Here is a 25444-nt window from a genome sequence, read left to right on the forward strand (position 1 = left end):
AATGTTAATACAATACTCGATAAAACCATAATTTAACTTACTTTTATAAATAGTTTTAGGATATTTTCAATTTCTTACCAAGCTTCCATATAAGTGCATTCAGTAAAGCAAAAAGATATTTACTTTAGGATGCTATTTTCGTAAAATAATGAAAATAATATAATATGATAAAATTAACTTTACACTTAAGTTTATTTATGTTATACAAACAGTAGAAGAATAATTAATAATTTCTTATATAAGCAGTAAGTAAAATTCATAATTTTCATAGCCATTTTTTAACCAGGCTCATTGTTCTAATTAGGAATGGAAGTACTACGCGTTTTATTTAACGTAAAAAGGCTTCCCTTAATTAAAACGTGCAAAGTATACTACAAATTTATCTCCCACCAGCCATTTACGCACAGGACATTAAGGCAAGATCCACACTATAGTACCAGTCACGGTTCGTTCTCGATTTGACATCAATAAAATATTCTTATATGAGAAACAATGTGAGCATTCATACTATCGTTTCGATCAACTTCCGGGTTAATTCCCGAATATAAAAACATTTCTCATACAATATGAGGCCGGACCGTGACCGGCACTATAGTGCGAAACCACCCTAAACCATTTTATAGCTTATTTAAAACTTATTAATGGTTTTTTTTTTTAAGTAAGCGTGCTTATAGCCTAATTAAAACTAACCTAACTAGAAGACATTCTGTTCGCCACTTTTCACCGAATGTTCAAGGCTTTGCGGATTGAATGGCGGAATTCGACGCCGCATTGTTTAATAAAAACAAATTATTACAGAATTAAACGCCTGATTCAATATTAAACTCAATCTTGTATATTTGTGAAATAGTTTCTATTTAGAGCAACATCCTATTAGCTATGTCAAGTTTAATTCTCGATTTTCTAATTTGTCATTCTGTCCTTCCTTCAGTCGTTTGCTGAAAACCTGTTATTAAAGCCGACGCTAAGGTATTGTGGGAAATGAAGAATCTTTATTTGGCATTTGAGAATTGAAACTAAATAATTAACAAGCATTTCTCCGCAATAGTTATCAATTTATTTTATTTATTTTAGTTATCGATTTATTATAATGCCTACCTATAATAGTAAAGCCATATATCTCTATGTACCTGCTTAGTTAGTAATTAGAAACATACTAAATATCCTTTCATTAAAACTGCATATATATGAAAAATCGATCTTGACCTGCCAATTTCGTTTATAAATTATATATCTATGAATGAAAACTAGTGTTAAGACATTGTGTGATGAGTGGGGAAACTCAACGCCGCACTTCGCCTCGACACAAGAGCAAAGAAATAAAAATATAAATTTAAATAAATATTTCCTTTTACGCGAGTGGGAATTGAACCCACAACTAGTCGCTTTTACACATTAACCTATTTGATTCATTAAAATCATTTTACAAATAATTTTAAACTACATGACACGTTCCTCTCTCCTCCATATCGACTAAGAAGTAATTGACCAAGTTCACTACTTTAAAATGAAGAATCCCGAAAGTCAATAAAGGAGAGCAATTAAATGTTCAATCGCAACGGGATTCCTCATCAATTCTAAAGTACCGTGTAAGATCGTTCTTAGCAACCGATGGTTTATTGCCAACCATAAAAAGTGAACGCAAGATAAAATGGATGAACGTAGAAGCTTATCACTTGTACCCGTATAAAATATTTAATATACTTAAATGTATAGATATCTGAATTATGGATATTATCTTGGCGCAGTCAGACACCGTCTATGTTAACGAGTTGTCAGTTCGATTCCCACTTGAGGTAATAAACTATCTTCATTTCACAACTATATATTTGCCAAAGGTAAGGCAAAATGTTGGACTGAGAACAGTAAATTCGGCCCATATTTATAATTTCAACTCTGACATCGATCTTAATATGCCGTTTTCATTCATATATTGTAATCTATAAATGAAAACGACATCTCAAGATGGCTATCAAGATCGACCCCAGAGTTAAGACCAATTTATAAATACCGGGCCTAATACGTAATGTCTCGAATTCGAATGGTAAGCGAAGAATGGGGTGTAGTATTCATACACAAAGAATTAGCTTCATTATAAGATTTTATCTTTGGAAGAGGCACAAGCGTGTGACGCGAAACGCGACGGTTGTGGGTTCGATTCCGACTCGGGATTATTATTTCGATCTGGTACTTGGATAATGCTTTAAAAATTAGGCGGAAAGTGGGGAATGGAGTGTCGTAACACTGAGTTCCCTCTATCTACTCCGCTATATGCGGGATACAAATGATAAAAATCTACGCAAGAGATTTGTAACATTTATTATTTCACTAGCTACTCTTATTACCCTACTATTCTTATACAAAATGGTAAATAAATTATCTAATAAGCCCTAAAATGCGTTCATCTTAACCTAAGCCATATAAAGCTCTTCCGTTAATTACATTAGAATTTACTATAGGGACACCGGACACGTAAACAAAACTAAAATGTCTCCCGCTACTTTCAGATATAAATAAAAATAAATTAGCTTCACCGTGCCTGCCGTTTAGGCAGAGGGAACCAAGGTAGGTTAAGGCGTTCCGTTGTTCCGTTGCACATAAATAATAGGTTTTTTTTTCAGCCTCTCGCTGTATCCCTAGTTGGTTGTGGGAATCGAATCCAAAACCATCGATTACACACGTTTAAGCCCATATGACACAACGACCTTTTATCTATATACTAGTGGACCCGGACGCGGCTACGCCTGCTTGAACTATAAGAATATTTTGGCGTCGGTCATACTGTGCCGCCCGTAGGCTAGGTCATTTCGAATCAGTGACATCTCCTTAATTATTTATTAGAATGTTATACAGTAATTTCAATCTAGATAAAATGCTAAAAGTGACTTTTATATTTATTTCCATAAGGATGAATATCAAAATGTCGCGGTAACGGTTGCGTAGCGACGCGACGGTTGTTATTAACATGGCAGAATAAATTGCATGTCAAATTAGAAAGTACTTTAAAATATATTAGTTTATATGTGTAATGTAATGTTATATAGCCTATAGCACTTCTGAAGAATGCAGCTTTCATACAAAACAAAAACAATGTAAATCGGACCAGTAGATCCAGAGATCTTAGCGTTCAAACAAACAAACAAACAAACAAACAAACAAACAAACAAACAAACAAACAAACAAACAAACAAACAAACAAACAAACAAACTCTTCCGCTTTATTATATTAGTATAGATATAAAATCGAAAGGTCACTCACTCATCACGAAATCTCAGAAACTACAAGTGCTAGGAATCTGAAATTTTGCATAGGAGTTACTTATAGGACGTAGGTGCTCGCTAAGACGGGAATTTGCAATATTCGATTTCTAAGGGGTTGTTTTTGGGGTCGAAAGTTTGTATGAAACTTCGTTATTACAAATGCTATGAGTCTCAAATTTTGCATAGACGTCACTAGGACGTAGTCATGGAGACAGAAATTAATAATAACATAGTTCACGCGGGTGAAACCGCGAGCGGGCCGCTAGTATAATATATATTTTTAGGAAACTTAAATATTCAATTAATATCTATTCCATTATTATTACATGTCTTATGCTAGAATAAATGGCTACAATTCCATATTGTCAGACTCCTAATTATTATTTCCCTAATTGGGACGCGTAAGAAACTATTCGAACGAATATATACACAAGACACATTTCAAATATACTAATTAAGACATTGTGATAGGTCAGTGATAATATTTTAATTTATGATATTTATAATTATTATAAACATTTTTAAAGAATTTTAGAAATTCGTATAAATATAAAAAATTATAATTTTGATGATATAATTCAGAACATTCAGCACTTTCTTTTCCTCCCGCTGTCAAAATGTAACACGTTTTTGTTTACAAAAATGGTACTAGCTACGGGAAGGTTACGGGTAGGTTTATTAATTATAGTGTAAAGTTAATATATTTAAATTTAATTTTTAGTTCATTTTATTAACAAATAATAAAAGATTGTTTTTGAAAAAGGTTCTTTTTCTTTATGCAATTTTTCATTAATGTTTTCTTCTAACGTTATCACGTTAACAAATTATTGTCTGTAAGCCGATTTTACAGAGAACCAGTTTCTTTACTTCAAAACAGCACACAAGACTAAGAATTTCATATAAATATAAAAGCTACATTTATATAAATAAAACGTCCTGGAACCCTTGGAAAATGCCAAAGGAAATTCTGTATTAAGTTCATATAATTACTTATTAAGTGTAGTTCGCTGTACTTGCGGCTAAGTGCTGCGAGCTTAACAATAATAAACTAAAATACCCTCAAAACAAATGAAGAGAGACATTTATTTGGAACACTGTTTACTCTTTGGAGTCAATAAGGTTTTGGCTTAATTTTTCTTTTCTTAATATAAGATTTATAATATTATATAGCACTAACAGTCCCCTATGGCGTAGCAGCACTGTAAGCACGACGGTGGTGCGTTGAAATTTCACTCGGGGGAATGTATTGCCACTCAAAACGATTGGGTGGGAAATGTAGTTCTTTTAAAATTGTCTTTCTCTGCACCAAATTGCTACATTTCCAGTCATATTTACCACATTTTCATTGACAGTAATAAAATATACAAAAATTGTTTTTAAAGCGCGGCGTTGAATTCCGCCACTGAACAATTCCTCCAGAATTCAGCGTTTAATACACTGAATTTAAATTTATTGGGGTTCTTCAAATTTTCTTTATATTTAACAAAAAATATTTAATGCTTGGATGATTATGGTGGTGGCACAATCACTAAGGATTTTCAGATATTTTTATTCTTCAGAATTTAGCTGTAATTTTATAAATAACTAGCGGCCCGCCCGCGGCTTCGCCTGCGTGATCTACCTTATTATTAATTTCTGTCTCCATGAGTACTACATCCTATAAGTGACGTCCTTGCAAAATTTGAGACTCCTAGTATTTGTAGTAACGAAGTTTCAACCCCAAAAACAACCCCTTAGATGTCGAATATTGCAAATTCCCGTCTTAGCGAGCACCAACGTCCTATAAGTAACTCCTATGCAAAATTTGAGATTCCTAGCACATGTAGTTTCTGAGATTTCGTGATGAGTGAGTGACCTTTCGATTTTATATATATAGATTAAGATTATATCTAGTATTTTATTTTTGAAAGGCTGTTAACTATATATTATTGAAAGCTTTTCATCAACATTTTCTATATTACGTGATTGTATCAACACATTTCATTAGTCAGGATTAGACCAGATCCTATGGACGTCAATGTATTGGGACCATATGAAACTTATGGAGAGCTTGCCTACCGATATTGTTCTGATCACTTAAAGCCTGCTGTAAATTTAATATGGCTCGAGAGGCCCGTGACATCAATTACACTTACACAGCTATTTGGCTGTATTGAGTTTGTTAACTACTGTGTGCACTCGACTACGATCGTTAGATGCTTCGAACGTTTACAACGTTATTATAGTTATCGTGTAAATTTAGACCGGAGAAACTTTAAGGTAATCTCTCTTAGTTAGTATGTTGTCTAAATTTCGATATACCAGCCGAGGCCTGATGCCGTCGTAGAGGCTTGAGGAAATCGTTCTGGATTCGATTTTCACTCGGGGAAATGAATGTTTATTATTATGAAAAGTTAATATATTAATATATTATTTTGCAAGATTCAACACGCAATACCTATTTCAACCTATTACACGAAAATACGATACGATATTGTTTCATAGCAACCGATCGTTGTTCTGTGTGTTTAATATCGGTTGTTCTGAGCGGAAACAGAAGAGTCAATATTAGCGTTCAACTCGGTCGTCTGCTCGGGTCTTGTAAGATTTTGATGGCTTACTTGAGGTCTCGTTGTTCTGGATTCACTGTATACTACTACTATATTTTATTTTTATTCTTGTAAATATGAGTAAACTTAATATTACACCTGAATAAAATGGAAGATATTGCTTATTTCTTACTTATCGGTAGATTTTTTTCTTATTAACCTTAAATAAATTATAACTTTTTGGAAGCTTAAATGGAATAATCGGTTTATGATAGTAATGCGGCCGTTGTAGCACAGGGACACAAGCGTGTAACATTAAATAAGGTTATGGGTTCTTAACAGTAGTGAACTGGGTGTCTTAACAGTAGGTTCCCAGGTTCCCTCTGCATACCCTTCTATGCCTGGATATAGTGTAAAGTTTAAATAAATAAATTAAAAAATAATAAAATTTAAATGTCATTCATAAATTTCATCCTTAGCCTTACAACTAAATAATGTTATATTGGATTTTCTTAATATACTCACGACTGTCTTCATTTCCTTCTCAAGTTTCATATAAACTTTTCATCTCAATTTATCTTACTTATGGCACAACAAGCATTTCTAAAATAAGAGCTTGGATTTCTTGATAGTCAGTAACTGAGATTAACGCAGAAATTTATCTTAATTTCTTAATTTTCCATCTAATATAAAGATTAAAGATAGGTAAATTTAAAGTTAATTAAATAATTCATTGAACCATAATATATTTTACATCAGAATCTACTACAAATCCACGTATTCTATTGTCTCTGAAAAGTTTTTGAATGCAATTTGCAAAGTTAATTATATTATTTTAATATGCAGATACTTATTAGGAAAACGTATAAAAATTTGAATTTAGCTGGATTTGAACCAGTACCTCTTGGAGATACAGTGCAGTTCAGTATGGCTTAGTAGTCAGAGTGCTTTACGGTTACCAAAAGGCGCGGGTTAAAATCCCGCTACATTAAAATTTTTATAATTTCCTCATAACTGTAGAATAACTTTAAAAATATAAACAAAAACATACATACATACAGGATAAATCTCAAAGTGTTACAAGAAGTGAATTTTCTGTCTGCATTAAGTACAAATGTACCGAAGACATCGGATGCAGCTCAAATAATTTTCAAAAGCCTTTTCCGTCGCTTCGACGTCGGGGAGTCCCTCTGGGGTTTCGGAAGATAAAAATCTAGTATAGCCCGTAACCTCTTTCATGGAGCAATGTACTCGACATTGCTAGCATTATAGAAAAACGTAAAAGTCCTATATACCTGGCTACCTGCTTGATAATGAAGTGAGAACGAAATTTTATATTTATTGAAGCTATTTCTTTTAAAAATATAGCATGTGGATCGATTCCCACTCGAGGAAATGAAAAATTCTCTAATTCAAAATTCTGCCTACCCAGCTTGCGGGATACGGGAAACTGAAAAAAATATATACAAATTATTTTTATTTTATATTTGAATGACGTATGAAGGCAAATATACTTCACAAGTTATTTTAACATCACACAGAACATTTTTTCAAATTTAAATTCAAAATATTCTTTATTCAAATAGACTAAATAAAAAATCTACCACCGGTTCGGAAGGCAGTTCTGCTGAGAAGAGCCGGCAGGAAACTCAATAGTAAAATTCAATAATAATATATCAGCTTTTCTATTTAGTTTATAATAAAATACATTCTCATCCTCATTTTCCCCCCGGATGCAGCTCTGAACTCTGTTCAAATAAAGTTCCCGGCGAAAAAAGATACAAATAAATTACAGTTTCACTTACCCCTTATATTCCTATAGAAGGATTGAGAAATATTATTACACTCTTGGAAAATAGGATATTGATTATTTTCCCAGTAATAGTTATATTTGGTTCAGTTCAAATCAATATATATATATGACAAAGAGTTATTAATAAATAATATGTTACGAATATGTCAGTAAGAGCGGCGTTGAATTCCGCCACCCAACACACAATGCCTCCAGAATTCGGCGAAAAGTGGGGAGTGTCTTAACACTAGGTTCCCTCTGCGTACCCTGCTCTGTGCGGGATACAGCGTGAAGCTGATAAAAAAAAAGTCAGTTTATAGTTTGATATTGTTATATAATAGTTATATTACTTTAGTACTTATTCACGGGATTTATTCAATTGACAGAGCTGGATCTAGCCACAGATTGCAATAGCGATGGAACGAGGACGGCGAGGATTCAATTGAGTGGCATCCATTGTAAAGTTAAAGTTATTGGATAACCGAGGACTCGCTTTTAAACGCTTGTTGAAGTCTCGAATGTTTAATTTGGTTAGAAATTTCAATTAGTTGTGTATTTTTAAAGATTTATTATTGGATTTTTATATTATTTGAATTTCAATTAGGCAAAAATATGTTTGTTTATAATGCCTGTATTATGGCGATAAAGCAACTGATAAGCACCAAAACAATGTAACTAAATTATTATTCTTTGATAGAATACTTTTAACATGTGACGTGATAGAAACACTGCCTATTTAAGGCCCTGCCCCCCCCCCTTCCCCCCCGGTAAAGATTGAACCCCGAACCATTAGGTAAGCACCACTACACCAACACACAAATTATTCAGGCTACAGGGTTACGGTTATGACTGATTGAACTGGCTGAACTGGCTTTCTATGATGATCGAGGCTATAATATATACTGTTATTGACTAAACCGAGACTAACATTTCTCATAGATCTAAATGTACCATTTGGGCGAATCGAAATCGTCCATTAAGACCGTAAATATCAACCTACCACATCCTCGAAGTACCCATATTTCAGAATGTGTCATTGCCAAGTTGTTTATATCTTATTCTTATATTATTATGTTTCATTTAAAATTATAGTAATAGTAGTAATACAAACTACCTTGGGGGGACATGGGACAGTTTTTCATGTTTACTTCTACTAATTTTTCAAATATCTGCTGAAATAAAAGCTCAAGCACGTGAGAAATTACAAGATAAATAAAAGAAAAAATCCGAAAATTGAATAATCGTAGGTATTACATAGAAAAAAATTGTTACAAACTTATATGTGTAGTTTATTTCATACAAAATGAGTACGTAACGCAAACTTATGTTTGTCAACTTTTATAAGTTGTATTTACTGTTGGCCTACAATCCTGAAATCAGTACGGAAGCCTCGGAGAGCGAGTCCAACTAGCACTTTCTTCCGCCGGTCTTTTTAACATTTTGTTGTCATTTTGCAATTTGTCTCTTATATTATTTACTGCTACGGACTGTTCCGGTAAAAAAAGCGTATCTTTATCACTCACAACACAACGCCACACTTTTTTTCGCATCTCGGATTTAGATAGAAAACAGAGAATAAAGAGAGAATGGCTTCAAATTTCAATGACATCGAACAGTAAATAGAAGTGACATAGCAAAGGTTGTAGAATCCACGCAAAAGAAGTTACGGGTATACGAGTATACCTAATATTGCATATGCTAGTGGATGCACTAGTATATACAGAGATTGGTAAGAAATGTCTGATATGATGATTATGGACGACGTAGGTTGCAGTCGTCAACATTTTCTTTACAACAAAATAAAACAGAATATTACACAAAATAATACATATAAACATACTCATAATATAATATGTAATATCATTTATGTCACAGCTAAGTTTCATTAAACTAAGAATGATATTTAAAGGTCCGTTAGACAATCTAATTTCATAGGAGAGTTAGCCTAATTCAGGGTAGCATTACAATTCTAGGAGCAATCTATGTATGCCAATAATGTTTAATCAACAAAGTATATTGAACTCTCTTCATTTACATTTAACTTACGTAATTGGTTAGTTGTAGAAAATTATTATTACTATTCTAGTTGTTAATGCAATGGCTGTGGATTCGATTCCCACTCGGAGAACTAAAATAAATATGTTACTTGAAACACAAAATTTAAAAAATATCACATACCACATAATACCACAATAATTAGAATTATATTTTATTCAATTTTACTGTAATCTAAAGTACAAATTTTTATACTCGCTTCATTTTCCAGAAATATTTGAAAAGGATCAAGGGATTGATATAATGTAATCCATTTTCGGTTTGATGTCTGCCAGTTGACAATTAGTTAATTGACTTTTGAAATAGGCTATAGATTGGAATAAATCAAGAATATTAGAACTGTATTTTTACCCGACTACGCGACCCGCAAGAGGGTATTGTGTTTATTAGTCTGTGTTTGTTGCTATGTTACGTTGTAAAGACCGAACTTCTTGGCCGATTTTGATGATACTTTCCAATGAATAATGATTGGGCTTATTTTTCTCTTTTTAGAAGTCAAGTCTTTTGTTTCTTTATAATATTTGTTTTGACTGTGTACAAAATAAATAAAATTGAAATTGAAGCGATTGGTGATAATTTAAGACTTTTCCAGAATTTAATTGAAAAATTATGCGGTTTATCATATCTAATCCTGTTATATTTCATTGTTTTATAATATTTTAAATTAATATTTGTGGAATTATTTTTTTTATTTTAAAAATTTTGACGTTATATATATTAATGTGAACATGCCAAATTTCGATACCGTGCCTTTGATTCGATCGTAGCGGTACTAACTACTACATAAGAATAAAACTTTACTTTTTTTATAATTTTACCTATTTATAAAATTATGTATCTCTATGTTTGATTTCTTATCTTAACTCTTCTCTCTTTCTCTTTGTTACAGTTACCGAAAAGGAAATAAGGCTTTGGTATGTTGGTTTACCATCATTATATTTTTTATTTATATGTTTTAGCGTATTTCATTTATTTTATTTATGCATTGTTTGAAATTTTGTTAAATATATATTTAACTGGCCTGTAAAATGTCTAATTTTATTTTATTATACTTACACAGACCTAAAAAAATGTTAACAATTATATGTGTATAGCAAATTTGAATCGAGTTAATCATTTGGAACTCACTTTAAATTTTATTGCTTAGAATTTACATAAAATATTTATCAATACTGTAGCCATAATTACATTTTTATAGACTATTTTAGTACGCTAAAACTTAATTATAATATATTATAATTACAAATGTAATTGCTAAATGCTAATGGAGAAGTTAAGGATATTTTAAATAAAAGATAAGGATTTTTCATGTCTGAAATATATTATTCATTCATTTAAATAATTATAAATAAATGATAACATTATAAAATTCTTTATCATTTTATTTAGGTTTTAAATTTAGTAAAATGTTCCACATACTTATAGCCCCGATAACCGATTGAATGTGGGACACAAAAAGTTGAACTTCAACACTTGACCTCTGTTTTTCTAAATTCAATTCAATTCAAAATATTCTTTATTCAAATAAACTTATTATAAGCACTTTTGAATCGTCAAATGAACATAAAAACTACCACCAAAAAGCTACCACCGGTTCGGAAGGCAGTTCTGCTGAGAAGAGACGGCAAGAAACTCAGAACTCAAAATGTTCAGTTAACTCAATTTTTCTGTTACCGTCCTCGGCTGTGCTCGTATACTATTTAAATATAATATTTATATAAGAATATAGTAGATATATGCAAGTGATGTGCATGAACTCTATTGCTTTCTATCAAAAAAGCAACACACTCTCTCTCTATCTCTCTTCTTAATGTATAGAGTTGTAGGAATGTTTTAAAATTTTAAAGTAGGAATGTCAATAGTGTTGCGTTTAAAAAAGTTTTCATTGATTTTAAATTAGTCACCCAATGTTACCCAAACATTTTGTTTCCTATTTATTGTTATTGTTCATAATAATATATATTGTTTTATTTATTTTGTCATAGAAATATTAATTTGTAATTTATGGTTATAAGTATTTTGCACGTTCATTGCTCTCAATATCGAAGTTCACGAGACGTTATTATATATTTTTTTTCATTTCTTAGGCACAAAGGTTTCCTGAAGGATTGCCCTAACGGCTTGCTCACCGAACAGGTACTTTTCCTTTTATTATCCATATTAATGATGGAAGTTTCATTCAATTATTATTAAAATATATTGCCTAAATATAAAAAAGATACATTTTCTGTTAAATATATTGCTATTGAACTTAAATATATTGTCGTTCTATATGTAGAATAAGGGCATATAGTAAAAAAGTACATAATTTCTTTGTGTTTAGGGTTTCATCAAGATCTACAAGCAGTTCTTTCCTCAAGGTGATCCCAGCAAATTCGCTTCACTCGTCTTTAGAGTGTTTGATGAAAACAATGTAAGTATAACAGAATACAATTTTATACTTTATTTTATAAATATTTTATATAAGATACAAATAAAGAAACCATGACGCGTATTTTATATAGCTGTATATATATATATATATATACTGTATATATATATATATATATATATATATATATATATATATATATATATATCTATATATATATATATATATATATATATATATATATATATCATTTTCATATTATTACTATTTTTTCTGACAGTAAACTTCGAACTTTAAAAGCTAGCTCGTTCCTGCATTAAAGTAAAATAGATAAAGATTAAATCATGTTTTAAATCATTAATTTGGCTATTTTTTTATAGGATGGATCGATTGAATTTGAAGAGTTCATACGAGCGCTTTCGGTGACGTCACGTGGCAATCTGGATGAAAAACTGCACTGTAAGTACGAGTATGTTGCTTTGGATTGTAATCATTGTACTGAGGTATACTAATGCTAGTTCCATTTAAAATTTCTTCTATACTAGTTATAAGCTTAGTTGACTAGAACTAAATGTTACACTTAGTTTTAGTGATGCTGTCAAAGAGATCGGTTCAAATTAAAGTAATATATCATATTGTAAATAAAATTTGAATTTAAACTTACTTTCCATAAATTAAAATAAAATCAGAGGGAATCTAAAGTGAAGAAATGAAAATATTAATCAATAATAATTTATTCCCTCGAGCAGGGATCGAATCCACAACCATCCCGGTACATTTACCTTACCCTTTGTGATATGCTCCACAGGGGCGTTCCGCCTATACGACGTGGACAACGACGGATACATCACCCGAGACGAAATGTATAACATAGTCGATGCGATCTATCAGATGGTTGTAAGTATAACAATTATATATACAGCATGTTCAATAAAATATAATTATAAAAGCATAACAACAACTGAAGCTGCACAAAACAACACAAAAAAAACCAGTCCAACATTTTTGAGTGTGGCCAACACTTCAACAGTAATAATGGGCAACTATACCATTGATTTTTTTTTATAATTTATATATCTACATATAAACGTGTAGAGTCAGATCAGATCCGTTGATTGATTGCCAGTGCGAGCCATGTCTTGGCAACTTTTTGCATGAAAATATTTTTGTGGCATTCCTATAACAATATCCCTGGCATTCCTATAACGATACTTCGTCGATTTCCTTGTTTTATAATTTAACACATTTTGTTTATATTATTGGGGTGCTTTAAATTTTGATTATTGCAAAGTCTTTAGTGACATTTATGTTAAAACATAGAGTAGGAAAGTAACTGATATTAGACTATTACAATTTTCCAGGGCCAAACACCGCAGCCTGAAGATGAGAACACACCGCAGAAGCGTGTCGACAAGATCTTCGACCAGATGGACAAGAACCACGATGATCGTCTCACCCTCGAGGAGTTCCGCGAGGGCAGCAAGGCCGACCCGCGCATTGTTCAGGCACTTTCTCTTGGAGGCGATTAATCGACGGTCATCCTCTCGCCGGATTTCTCATTTTCTTCTGAACCCTAAACTTATTCCCCGCTTAATTATTTTGCCTTCATTTTTCAACTTATGTTTTAACATAGTTCCTATTCCTTATATCTTTAAATGTTTCGTATTTGCCAATATGGACTAAGGTTTGTGCGTGGCGACTGACAGGGCGTGCTCTATTATATAAAAAAATATCTTATAGAATACTTAATATAAAATAGTTTTGTTAACTGTATCTTCTCAGTGTTTTAGATGTAATTTTAACATAAACATCAATATTTAAAGTGAAAAATTTATATGAAAATTGATTTAACATAATGGTTAAGACTATAACTATTTGATAGATTTTATCTTCAGCAATGGAAATATGTGGATATCGGGCACTATGCCAATTGCATGACCTCACTTCGCTATGTTTGTTGAATCACTAACTTTTATATCTTAATTTCCAAAATATATTTTTCTTTTGCATAATAAGTAAGTATATTGTAACTGTATTTTAATTATTTTCAATATTATTCTTTTACTATATTATATTTTTCTTTTATATAATAAGTTAGTATATTATATCTACGTTTTAATTATTTTCTACTTCTTAGTATTATTGTTTGTAAATTAATAAAGAAAGAAATTTACTTATTATTTTGAGAATAATATAGTATGAATTATATTTTGTAACAGAATCTATTATTAGAATACGGGCAAGGGTATCGTCTTACAGATTTCGTGTTGGCAAATTCATTATAACGTGATCTATTTATTTTTGTAACTCTTAATGTCTGTAGATATTTTCGATTTCTATTTACTTTTGCTTTTGCATTCCCAAAATGAGAAAAATCCGTGCGAGAGAGTGATTGGCAAAGGAGCCATCGATAAATGAAATTTTACAAGTCATTAGAATTTTTCTAATTAGGCCGATGAATCATGTAGCTGTCTCCAGCAGCACGGTCTCCACCTTTACCACCATGCTCAAGATAACTGTATTGGAACATAAATATAATGAAGGCCAGTTAAATTGGAAAATCGTAATATTAAATATAATATGCAGCTATTTCATTCACCTCACTTCATCTCCACATAGATCACACAATTATAATACATACGCGGCGTTGGGTTCCACCACTCAGGACGCAATGCCCCCTACCTGATGATACCTAGGACAAAAGCCGTTTACCATGTTACCAAATTCTCTGACCGTGCTGCAATCCACACCTAGCGTGACTTTTGATTCACAATAACACACTTATATTAATATACTTAGAGACAACAGTCAACATCCAAACATAGTGTCCATTCCTCATTAAATATTCTGAGATAATGATCTTTGAATATTTTGTTATAAGCAATTTTCCAAAGTAATTGTTAATTGTTGATTAATTATTAGATTTTAAAGACTTGGCCCCATGATGGTTAAATTTGTATTTTGGGACAATATAAAATATTGAAATGATAAAATTTTTCGTGTTATGATAAAAGTTTTGGGTTTTTACAGCCCCTTAGTTACTATTTAATAAAAATAACAAATTCAAAGTGGCGTGCTTAGCAGCAATGCCGCTAGTCTAGTAGGTGTATTTACATAAAAAAATCGTTGATAAATTTAAAAGGATGATGATTAAACTAATTCGAAGGATGAAATTGAAAAGCAATGTATTTAAATAATTAATTATACACCAAATTGTAGTGATCGCGTACCTATAATATGAAAAAAAAAACATTCGATTGTATTTAGTTAGAATGTAACACATGCACTGTTTTATAGAAATAATTAAGTGATTTAAAGCTTACTGTGGCGTGTACTTTGAATAATATTTAAACTTTAAGCAGACGTACTTACGCCTTACGCACCTACCTATGTATATATTTTATATGCTTATAGAAATTGAAACTATTAATTTATACGAATAATTTATTATTTACTAAATATCCTTTCATATTTTCTTAACAGCGGTCTAAAAAATAAAAGTATTTGGACAGTGTTGCAATTGTCAAGTATCAAGTAAGTGATAGGTATCGAAAATGAAAAATAACAAGTTTTGCTCGTTTGAACTATTAAGAAGAATAGTTTTATTGGTTTTTTTTATTGCAAAAAAGTTGTTGTCTATGCGTTTATTATACGTGTATATAATCGAAAACTATCTTTATTAGTAGTTCAAAATAGAAGGGAATATTTAGGACCTGGAGACCGTCGGCTTGTTTGTTTCTACTTAAATTTTCACAGCGCAGATTTTAAAATTCCGCTTTATATAAAATTAAAGGTTTGTACGAAAGCTTGTCTACCACGCGAACACGACATTTGAAAAAGCTTTTTTATTAATTATCTTAATAATATAGACATTATGGTGTTATGCGGGTTGGATTTATAACTCATAGAGTAGTTTCATTTCACGACCATTAAATATTGAAGAAAATTATAACACAATACTTTCATTCATCATTTTCAAGTTAGGCAAATTTTGTATTTATTTAAATATATACTCGCCCAAGGTACCAAAAGATTATTACAATATTTTCCAGCTACTAATAAATACATACATGTTAACGATTTCCAAATTATATTTTTATACCGTAAAAAATTCCAATGACATATTCTTTAAATGTTTTGCAAATTAAAATTAAAAAGACGCATTTCATGTTGAACAAATAAATTAAAAGCAACTACCACTTTAACACTTAAATATTTATGGAACCTTACAGCCAATAGGTCACTACAATGTTTAATAATCTTTTGTGCCTTAGTACAAAATTATAGTATATTGCCACATAATAATTTACGATACGTTATATTCATCGAATTGTTAATCAAAATTTCTTTATAAATTAGGACTAATTAAGGCGCGTTCTCAAGAACTAATGTAGATAATCGATCGGGCTGTGTATTTCAAGGTTAAAGATAAGTATTTGGACAAGGTGCGATGCGTCGATTGAAATTTAAAAATAAAAAAATATATTAATATTTAACAAAATTTTAAAACTTTTTTCCATTATATCACAAAAAAATTAAATTTTTCAGTATCGTCTGTAAAGATCGCCTATCTACGTCATCAGCACCCACCCACCCACTTGCATCTACTTATTAAGAACACAATACACTCGTATCTTAATAACTAAATGTCAATATAATTGTTAATTATTATAATTAGTTTGCACAAATCATTATTATTTCTCATTAATTTAATATATACTTAATAATTTTATTATATATTTTAGTTGTGTTTAAATTTCGGCAGCGAACTGACATTTTTTGAACAAAATATTTAATCGATTTCAGATAAATAATACAATTTGGATGATATTGTTCACACATTTTAATTTAATATGGTATCAGCTTTACCATTATACCATCATATTAAATAGTAGTTCTTAATATCGTGTACTGTGACCATCTTACGAAACCTTTCACGTTCTGATGAGAAGAACAGAACTCCATCTCCTAAACGTGCAACGATATTGAACTTCGACGAGACTGTTAGTCATCACATCACTCGTTTTCAATGCATGCATATTCAATAATAAATGTTTACATTTTAACATTTTTAAAATGTTAATCCACACTTAAAGAAAATTATTAAATTTTTTAGAAAACTCATAAAAATTTGCCGGATTTGAACCCGCACCTCTTCAATAGTTTTCTTCTGAACTTGAACTTCGTTCCAAGAGGCACGGGTTCATATCCCGCTCAAATTTCTCTTTTTTATACGTTTTCTAAAAAAGTGAATGTTTTCATTATCCATGTTTATTAGACGTAGTTTAAATATTAGACATGTTCGACGTTACTAAGTCAAAACTTAAATGTTTAGTATAACAATAATAGTTTAGGTTTACAGGTATTATCTATTGCTTGGAAGGTCTCACCTTGTTATGGGTTACATGTTTTTTTATATAGGTAAATGCACTAAATATTCAAACGAAATAAAATTAACTGCGATATAATTCGTAAAACTATGTATCTATAATGTTTGTTATCCACGTATTATATATGTATTATATATAGACTAGTATACATAATCATATAAAAATTACCTTCTCACTCCTAAATCGGTTCGCTGCCTTCTTATCGTTTAACACAAAGTAGAATTCCTATATGTAAATATTAATTATTGTTCGCCTACTTTAATACTACTATGATAATATTCACTTTTATTATAAATATTAATAATAAAGTTAATACCAAAAGTGTTTTATTTAATTATGCCCTTTACATAAAATTAAAGTAATTTTGACAGAGGTAAAACAATATGAACATTAGACTCTCTGTTTTAACTATTTATAGTTTTTATAAATATTATAACATATTTGTTTAGAAAAATCAATCAAGTCTGAGTCGGACTCTTCAAAGGTTAATGCGAAGTATAGCTTATAAAAGTTGCCAACTTAAGTTGGCGGGCGTATGCAGTTATTTTGTGTGAAATTAACTTTTAATTGCAAATTTGTAATTATTTTTTCTAGTAAATATCTATATATTTTTTATTATTATTTATTAATTATTATTAATTCTCGCTTCGTGTAGTAATTTCATAGTTGTATGTCCACGAAAAAAAGCCTATAGAAAAAGTATTAAATATAAAAATATATATATTAACTATACATAAAAACCCTATATTAAAATTTATAGGTAATTTATATTAAAAAATCCCGACTACAAAAAAAGAAAAAAATTGATCAAGTACAAGTTGAATTCACTGATGCCTTCAGAACACATGGATGACATGCCTAACATGGATGTTACATATTAATTTCAGCTAGATATCAATAAAATATACGTGGAATTTTTCACATTCGATACTTTACCTAAGGCCGTCGATGTATCCTAAACTGTTCATTAAAATGAAAAATCATCATCTAACAATCATCTTTGAACACCTATCATGTCATACCTATTTGACATAGTTCAACTGTTTTTATTTTTATAATTTTGACAATATGGCGCCGGAGGTCGCTGTGATGTAATTTTTATTATTATCATGTTTATTAGACGAATTGATTTACATAAGAATCACCAAAATATGTGAATTCTTTTGTTTAAACGCCACATAGAAAGATACATATGTACACACATTCATAGACTTGTGAACACGTCACCCCTTATGCGTCGTACAGACAGAGTGAAGAAATGAAAGTAAGTCATTCCAGCGAGTGAATTCGCATCTACAGTTAGCCACGAACGCCTCTTCTGCAATTATTGTATACAGATAAACAAAATCTACGCCGCCATGAAGTCAATATAAAATTAAAGTAAAAATTCAATATTTATTCAATGCATTTATTTCACATTACAATTACCATCAATTTATTACATTCATAATTAATTTTCTTCGGCACAAACAGTTGATTCTACCAAAATTGACATGACAAGGACCGAGGACCACATAATAAAGTACAAGTTTATACAAAATGCATTACTGCATATAAATAGACAGTATGATAAAGGACTGTGCTAATTTAGAATCAATGCATTGTAAATTAAGGTACACTTTATAAACTCACAATCAAAGTTTATTATGTTCATTAGTTTCTTCTTTAAAAAATAATACAATAGGAATTTTATAAATTAGGTTATTGTTTTTCTTTTTTTTTTACAAAATAATTGTGAAAACTTTACAATTTATAATATTATTATTATTTTATATTATTTTAAATTAAATAGCAGATAGAAGATAATACCCTCTAGAAGTTTCTACTTTCATAATCATAAGTTTAAAAAAAGCAAACTCACATTATATGAGGAGGTACATAAGGTTACATATTTATGAAGAGTAGTATATAGGTAAATATTTTTATGTATAGGAAGAGTTTGGGGTGCTGTCGGTTACCTCCGTCGTGGTGCTGCTGCTCGTCGCGGCTAATAAACCGACACGCGGGAGTGCGCTCCGGCGCTACGTATTGTACCTAAGTTGTTCCGAAAAAAACAACTGTACGTCAAAACGAGTTCTTAAGAAATAGTTATTTATTGTTTACTTTCCGACTGCCAACTGTATGTAATTTAAATTTAGTTATTATTCTTCATTTTGTAATACACAACACTCATTCCGCACCATAAAACTATATTAACTTATAAAAAATAAATAATAACTGGCAAATAAACATATCGTACAGACCACACGTGGACACACATTGGACGAAATAAAATACGAATCTAAAAATATCACATACCAATGTATGAACATAAAATTAACATACCAAAGTGTGAAACAACCTGACAAAAAAGACAAGGCACTTTTAATTGAAAATCCAATATTCATCAGGCTGGACACTGTCTAAGGAACTCTGAATCAAAATAAATAATGGTGACCGTCATATCATCCCGGAACATTCTACTGACGTCGGGGGATAAGCTCAACAAGTGTGCCAGCCTCGAATGATCCACGCCATACTCTGTCCCGCCAATAGCGTGCCTTATCAAATGAGTAGCAGCATTTCTATCCTTAGGTTTTATTTTCAAACTCTCCTTTCTATGTAACAAAAGATCATTTATATCACCAAGTTGAATATTCTTCTTTGGCAGCTTGAGGGGATTGAAAAATACTTTGCCCTTCATATGTTCACCGATTAATTTGACGGCTTGAATCGGCGTCATCATATCCCACAGGCCATCCGAGGCGATTATTAGAAACTTGTCTTTTGGTGTTAATCTGTGATAAAAAATGTCCGGCCTGGCAGTGAGGTACGGTGGGGTGTAGTAATTTGCCGGGATGGCTTTCTGCCCAATCAATGGCACCACAACTTGCGATAAAACGTCAGATTTCCATTTGTATCTATAATCACCCATACTACGCAAGGGCGCCAGTTCACCAAGAAGCCTGTCCCTTCTAATGACAGTTTTTCGCTCCTCATCAGGATGTTCGTTCCAAATTCTTTTAAGCTCATCAAAATTTTCTGTGTTATGTTCCTTAGTTATCTTCTTTGCTATCCATTCGTTATCGTCGGTCATAGTGCCTAGAACGGCATTACAATCACCAACATTAGCCACGTACAAGTGAGGCCCGTCTATATAAGACAGGCAAACGACCGCGCCTGATAACGCCACGGACAATGTCTTTGGATTTACAACTCCATTACTTTTAAATATATCTACAACTTCTCTTGACAAATCACTGTCTAATTGCAAGATCCCTTTTTCTAATGATGACTGAATGTCAACCACATTGTTGGTATTTTCAGAAAGATTTTTTAAATAGTAATTAAAACTTTCATCATATATATGTTTTAAATCTTGAACAATTTCAGACTGAAATAATAAAATTAATATTATTTCTTTATTTTGTGTTCATGATTATTATAAAATAAATCAGCTGTATCCGATACACAGCAGGGTAGGCAGAGGGAACCTCGTTAAGACACTCCGTCCCCCACTTTCCGCCGAATTTTGGAGGCATTGCGTGTTGTTGGCGGAACTCAACGCCGCGCTTTGCCTCGACACCAGAGCGAAGAAATGAGAATATAAATTTATTTCCTTATCTCGAGTGGGGATCAAACTCACGACCAGTCGATTTTGCAGCACACTTAGTGCCTCTGTGCCACAAGTGGCCTATATATTATTATATATTCTTAAATTTAGTCAATACTTACTCTATCATTATAAGTCTCTACTAGTAATTCACGAGGTTCTTGTTTCATATATTTTTCTAATATATTCAAAGGTAAAAGTGCAGCAGCTATATACTTGAAAAGTCTTTTAGATATTACTTGTGCACAAGCAGGGCCTCCGTGACCATCAAATACTCCCATAAGAAATCCTGTAATTATAAATAATGAAAAAAATATAACAAAATATAGTATAATGTGGTTGTAACTTACTTTTATTTAATAATTTGAATTGAATTCGTGGGTTGAAAATCAATATCTGTACATCAAAAAATAAAATTTCATCCAATTCAATAATAATAATAGTAATTTTGTCAAGCCAAATATAAAGTATCAATATAAGTAAAGTATTGATATATATTTTTTATTTATGATTGAAATGATTTAAATGAAATGTAGGACACAATATTATATTAGTGTTTATGTATTTAAAAATAAAAAAAACAGAGAGATCGTCGTGGCGCGTGGGTATGATTGTAACGCGACGGTTGTGGGTTCGATCCCCACTCGAGGAAGTGAAATATTTATTTACGTTTATATTTCCTTTTATTGGCTCTGGTGTCGAGGCAAAGCCCGGCGCAAGGCCTCCAGAATCCAGCAGAAAGTGGGGTGCTGCGTGCGATATACAGCGTGAAGCTGATGTAGTTATATATTATTACATAATTATAGATGTGTGTGTGCATGCTTTGGCGATTGCGTTCGCCTAGTAAGTGACGTCACGAATAAACAGAGCTTCATTAAGGACGTATATTATTCATCGAATACGAAACCCTCTTGAATTAGGTAATACACACATAATGTACCTACAGTGGTGACCCCGACGTGATTGTAGAGACATTCGTCATATTAAAGGTAGCGATAATACTGTAGCGGATGCTCTTTCTAGAATTGAAACAGTAATCTGTCCCACGGTACTCGATTTCGTGGAACTAGCAGACAGTCAATCCGCCGACTAATACTTAATGCAAGCTTTGAAAGTATCAAATTGCAATTTACAGTTTAAACAAATGTCACTTCCGGTCTGTTGTTTACCATGGCAATGAGTAAAAATTACAAAGCATACAGAGTGTAAGGTGTAGGAACATTCGAGGATGCTGACCATTTTCGGCATCTACACATAGACATAGATTTATAGATTTTTTCACAGGGTGGCCTGAGGTGATTCCTATGCAAAGCATCACTGCGGAGACTGTAGCTAGAGTAGTATTTGAGAGTTGGATCTCTCGTATTGAATGTGTTTTGAAACTTACAAGCGACCAAGGCAGGCAATTTAGGAGTAACTTGTTTACAAAGTTAATGAAGTATTTGGGCATACATAAAACATGCACAACCTCTTATGGTCTTCAGAGTAATGGCATAATTGAATGTCAGCATAGACCACTAAAAGTGGCTTTGATGGCACGGTTTTATAAATTCTACAGTTTGATAAACCCAAATCCTTGCTAAGGAAAACAGATATTATATGCAAGGCTATTGAAATACAAAAACATCCTAATTACAGTCAGCTCATTTTGCAGGAATCCAGGGCAGTACGCGAAGAAATTAAGAAATTGTTGGTGGTAGTTTGATATAATAATTATGTCGACTGACAGACAAATGCCACCTCAGCCCACCCGTAACCATGAACTACTGTAAAGAATTTGAAACCTCGGGTTTTCCAAAAATATGTATTATCCAAAATAAATGTGATTAATCCGGTTAAAATAGTTTCATTTAATATGTGTAATAATTGTGAAAATCGAAGAACTTAGAACATTAAAGTGTTTAAGCTTAAACTAGGCTTATACTAGAATTGCCCTTGTCCCTACAAATTATTTCTTTAATCTTAAGTAAATTCACTCTAAACTAACTGTATAATAAAAATTACTTTAAAGAAAAAAGCAAATGCATAACCATTCTTTTAAACAATCATATAATAATAATTTTAATACCTGGTGTCATCTTGCAGTGTGCTTCGCATCGAGTATCTTCAATTGGGTTGTTAGATGGTAATTGGTTAGAATCATAGGACTTGACTGAGCCATAAACGAAGTCCTTGTTAAATTCATTTTTACGAAGTATGGCAGTGACCTAAAATATATTATATAGTGTTATATTATAAATATGTGTTAAATTATAACTAAAATTGTTTTATAAGTTTTATTATATACATTAGAGTGGGCCAAAAAAATTTTTGTTTTAATTATAGTGAAAATATTGTTCTGGACTCCAAAAAAATATGTATACTAAAAGGGCAGCTCTTCATTTTTATATTAAGAGGTGTCTCATCGCGATTTTCGATTTCTCATGTAAATAACAAGGAGAAATTAAACAAACTACAAAAATGGTCTAATAAATAACTAAGGTCTAGTAAATCTTTTTTGTAGTTCATTTAATTTCTATTTTGTAGTTTGTTGAATTTATAGCCATAGAATTTGAGAACTCTGTAGACTCAAATATAAGTATTATTTATTTTCAGTTTCTAAATATTTTTTTCTCTTAAAAAATATGGTAACTTCAATAAGAAATAATAAATATAAGTTCCTCTTTTACAGAAACATATATACTCACCTCTTGTGGTGATAGAAGTACTTCAACACCATCTTTTTGAGCTTCTGATGAAGTGTACGAAGAGTGGAAACATCGGGAACCCGAGGAAATATAGTTAAGAAATGCGCGGTCATCTGATACGTAACTCTTACACCATTTATTGAACAATTTTTGCTTGAAGCTATTATCTACTTTTGAACATGTGTTAATAATTACATTTAGAATAGAATAATTCATGTTTAGACCAGGAATAAACCGGGCATGTTACGCAATCACAGAAAAAATCATTATCTTTACTTTTTTAATAGCTTAATATTTGATTTTAAATTTACTTTAGCAGTTTAAATTTATCTCATTACATCTTTTCTGTAATGTTAGCCTTTTGTTACAGTACATAAAAAAAACACTGTTTTTATATATATATCCTATACATATATATTTTCTGTATTCTGTTTCAGTCCGTGCATTGAATAATTTCTATTTTCTAAAAAGCCACAAATGACATACCACAGACTATAGAATTCTGAATATACATATTAAATTATTAATAAAATTTGAAACTACAGATAATAAACAGTTGTCACAGCTTATATTTCAGTTTTGCTTTTCTGGTAAAGAAGAAGATTATTATTTTAAAAACTTTTCGCGTTTTATCACCTCACTCCAAGGAACCAATAACAACCAGTTTTTCAAAACTCATAAATCTCATCTCATCTCTCATGTTTATTTACACGTTAATGGTAAAATTTGTTAAAGCACGCATTCTCACTTTCTTCGGACATATTTCTCGACAAGAAGATATTTCCATGCAACGCCATGTGATTCAGGAAAAAGTTGAGGGTAGCAGGCCACGCGGTAGTTAGGAAGACAGTCAACCGCGTAGAATGGCGTCGGACTGTGTGGCGCACTACCAACCTTTAAAAAGGACGACCACGACCGTTCTGTCAAGAGAGAAACGACAAAGAAGAAGAATGGAAAAAATATTTTAGCAATACAATCAATATTGATCATTCAGTGCTTATATTTTTTTAAAAAAATAAATAATAAAAAATCTGTATTACGCTTTTATTAATGTAATAACTTCTTATGGGGGGGTAAACCACTTCGTTACGTAACGCGTAACGGCGCTAGTCTGTTCCTTTCTCTGACGAATACGGCAGCGGCAAGCAGGCTCCTCGTCTCTCACTCTAATCCACAATGCTAGCTGCATTTCGGACAGACGTTTCTCTCTTTTCTGGGTTTGCTTTTAATTCATAAGCACCACTTCCATACGCGCATTAAACGTTTACGGCTAAACATTCATTTTGAAGCAAAATTCGTTTTATTTTTTATTACATGATATTATTCGTGTTATTTACATGAGTTTTTTGATATTTTTGTATAACACCATCAGAAGATTATCTGATTACTTTCTAATTATCAATAATAAACATCGTTCAGGTTACACGACTATTATTACTCTTATTAATATTCAAGCTGAGCTTAACTCATTTCAGTGCAAAAATATAAATATCATTACTTTACATATACTTACATAGCTAAAGAAAATGTGGAACTGAAATAAATATATTTTTATTTTTACGAACAACAATTAATGCAAACGCTGATGTTATGCATTTAATATTGTATTTTTTGTCGTTAATATTCATTTACTTTTCAGGATTGAATAATAAGTTGTATATGCATAATAATAAGAGAGGTAGGGGAGACTTCGGTTGATCTTCGAAAACGCAGTATCAAAGATAGTGGAGGAAGGTCACGTAAAAAAAATGAGGACCGCGAAAAGTAA

At 31.4% G+C, this 25444-nt stretch overlaps 2 protein-coding genes across 5 annotated transcripts in view; one reads left to right on the plus strand and one right to left on the minus strand.

Annotated features, from left to right (window-relative positions):
• LOC146526897 (frequenin-2) overlaps positions 1–17718 on the plus strand; it is a 147745-nt gene extending 130027 nt beyond the window's left edge. For all 4 annotated transcript variants that reach the window (XM_085206498.1, XM_085206501.1, XM_085206499.1 and 1 more), the window contains 6 exons: positions 10526–10550; positions 11724–11772; positions 11960–12049; positions 12388–12466; positions 12816–12904; positions 13369–17718. In XM_085206498.1, the coding sequence (XP_085062624.1) occupies positions 10526–10550; positions 11724–11772; positions 11960–12049; positions 12388–12466; positions 12816–12904; positions 13369–13536 (500 nt within the window). In that variant the 3' untranslated portion in view covers positions 13537–17718. The remainder of the gene's footprint in view (positions 1–10525; positions 10551–11723; positions 11773–11959; positions 12050–12387; positions 12467–12815; positions 12905–13368) is intronic.
• Positions 17719–18791: 1073 nt separating this feature from the next.
• Pdp (pyruvate dehydrogenase [acetyl-transferring]-phosphatase 1-like protein, mitochondrial) lies at positions 18792–24706 on the minus strand. The gene is made up of 4 exons (XM_085206502.1): positions 23677–24706; positions 23058–23196; positions 21112–21278; positions 18792–20770 (listed from the first exon to the last, which is right to left on the minus strand). Exons 1-4 carry the CDS (start codon positions 23890–23892, stop codon positions 19784–19786), a joined length of 1509 nt encoding a protein of 502 aa, XP_085062628.1. The 5' UTR covers positions 23893–24706; the 3' UTR covers positions 18792–19783.
• Positions 24707–25444: the final 738 nt, after the last annotated feature.

Source organism: Heliconius melpomene, chromosome 21 (genome assembly GCF_056956725.1).
Source record: "Heliconius melpomene rosina isolate 202511_hmr_F chromosome 21, ASM5695672v1, whole genome shotgun sequence".
Classification (NCBI taxonomy): Eukaryota; Metazoa; Arthropoda; class Insecta; order Lepidoptera; family Nymphalidae; genus Heliconius; species Heliconius melpomene.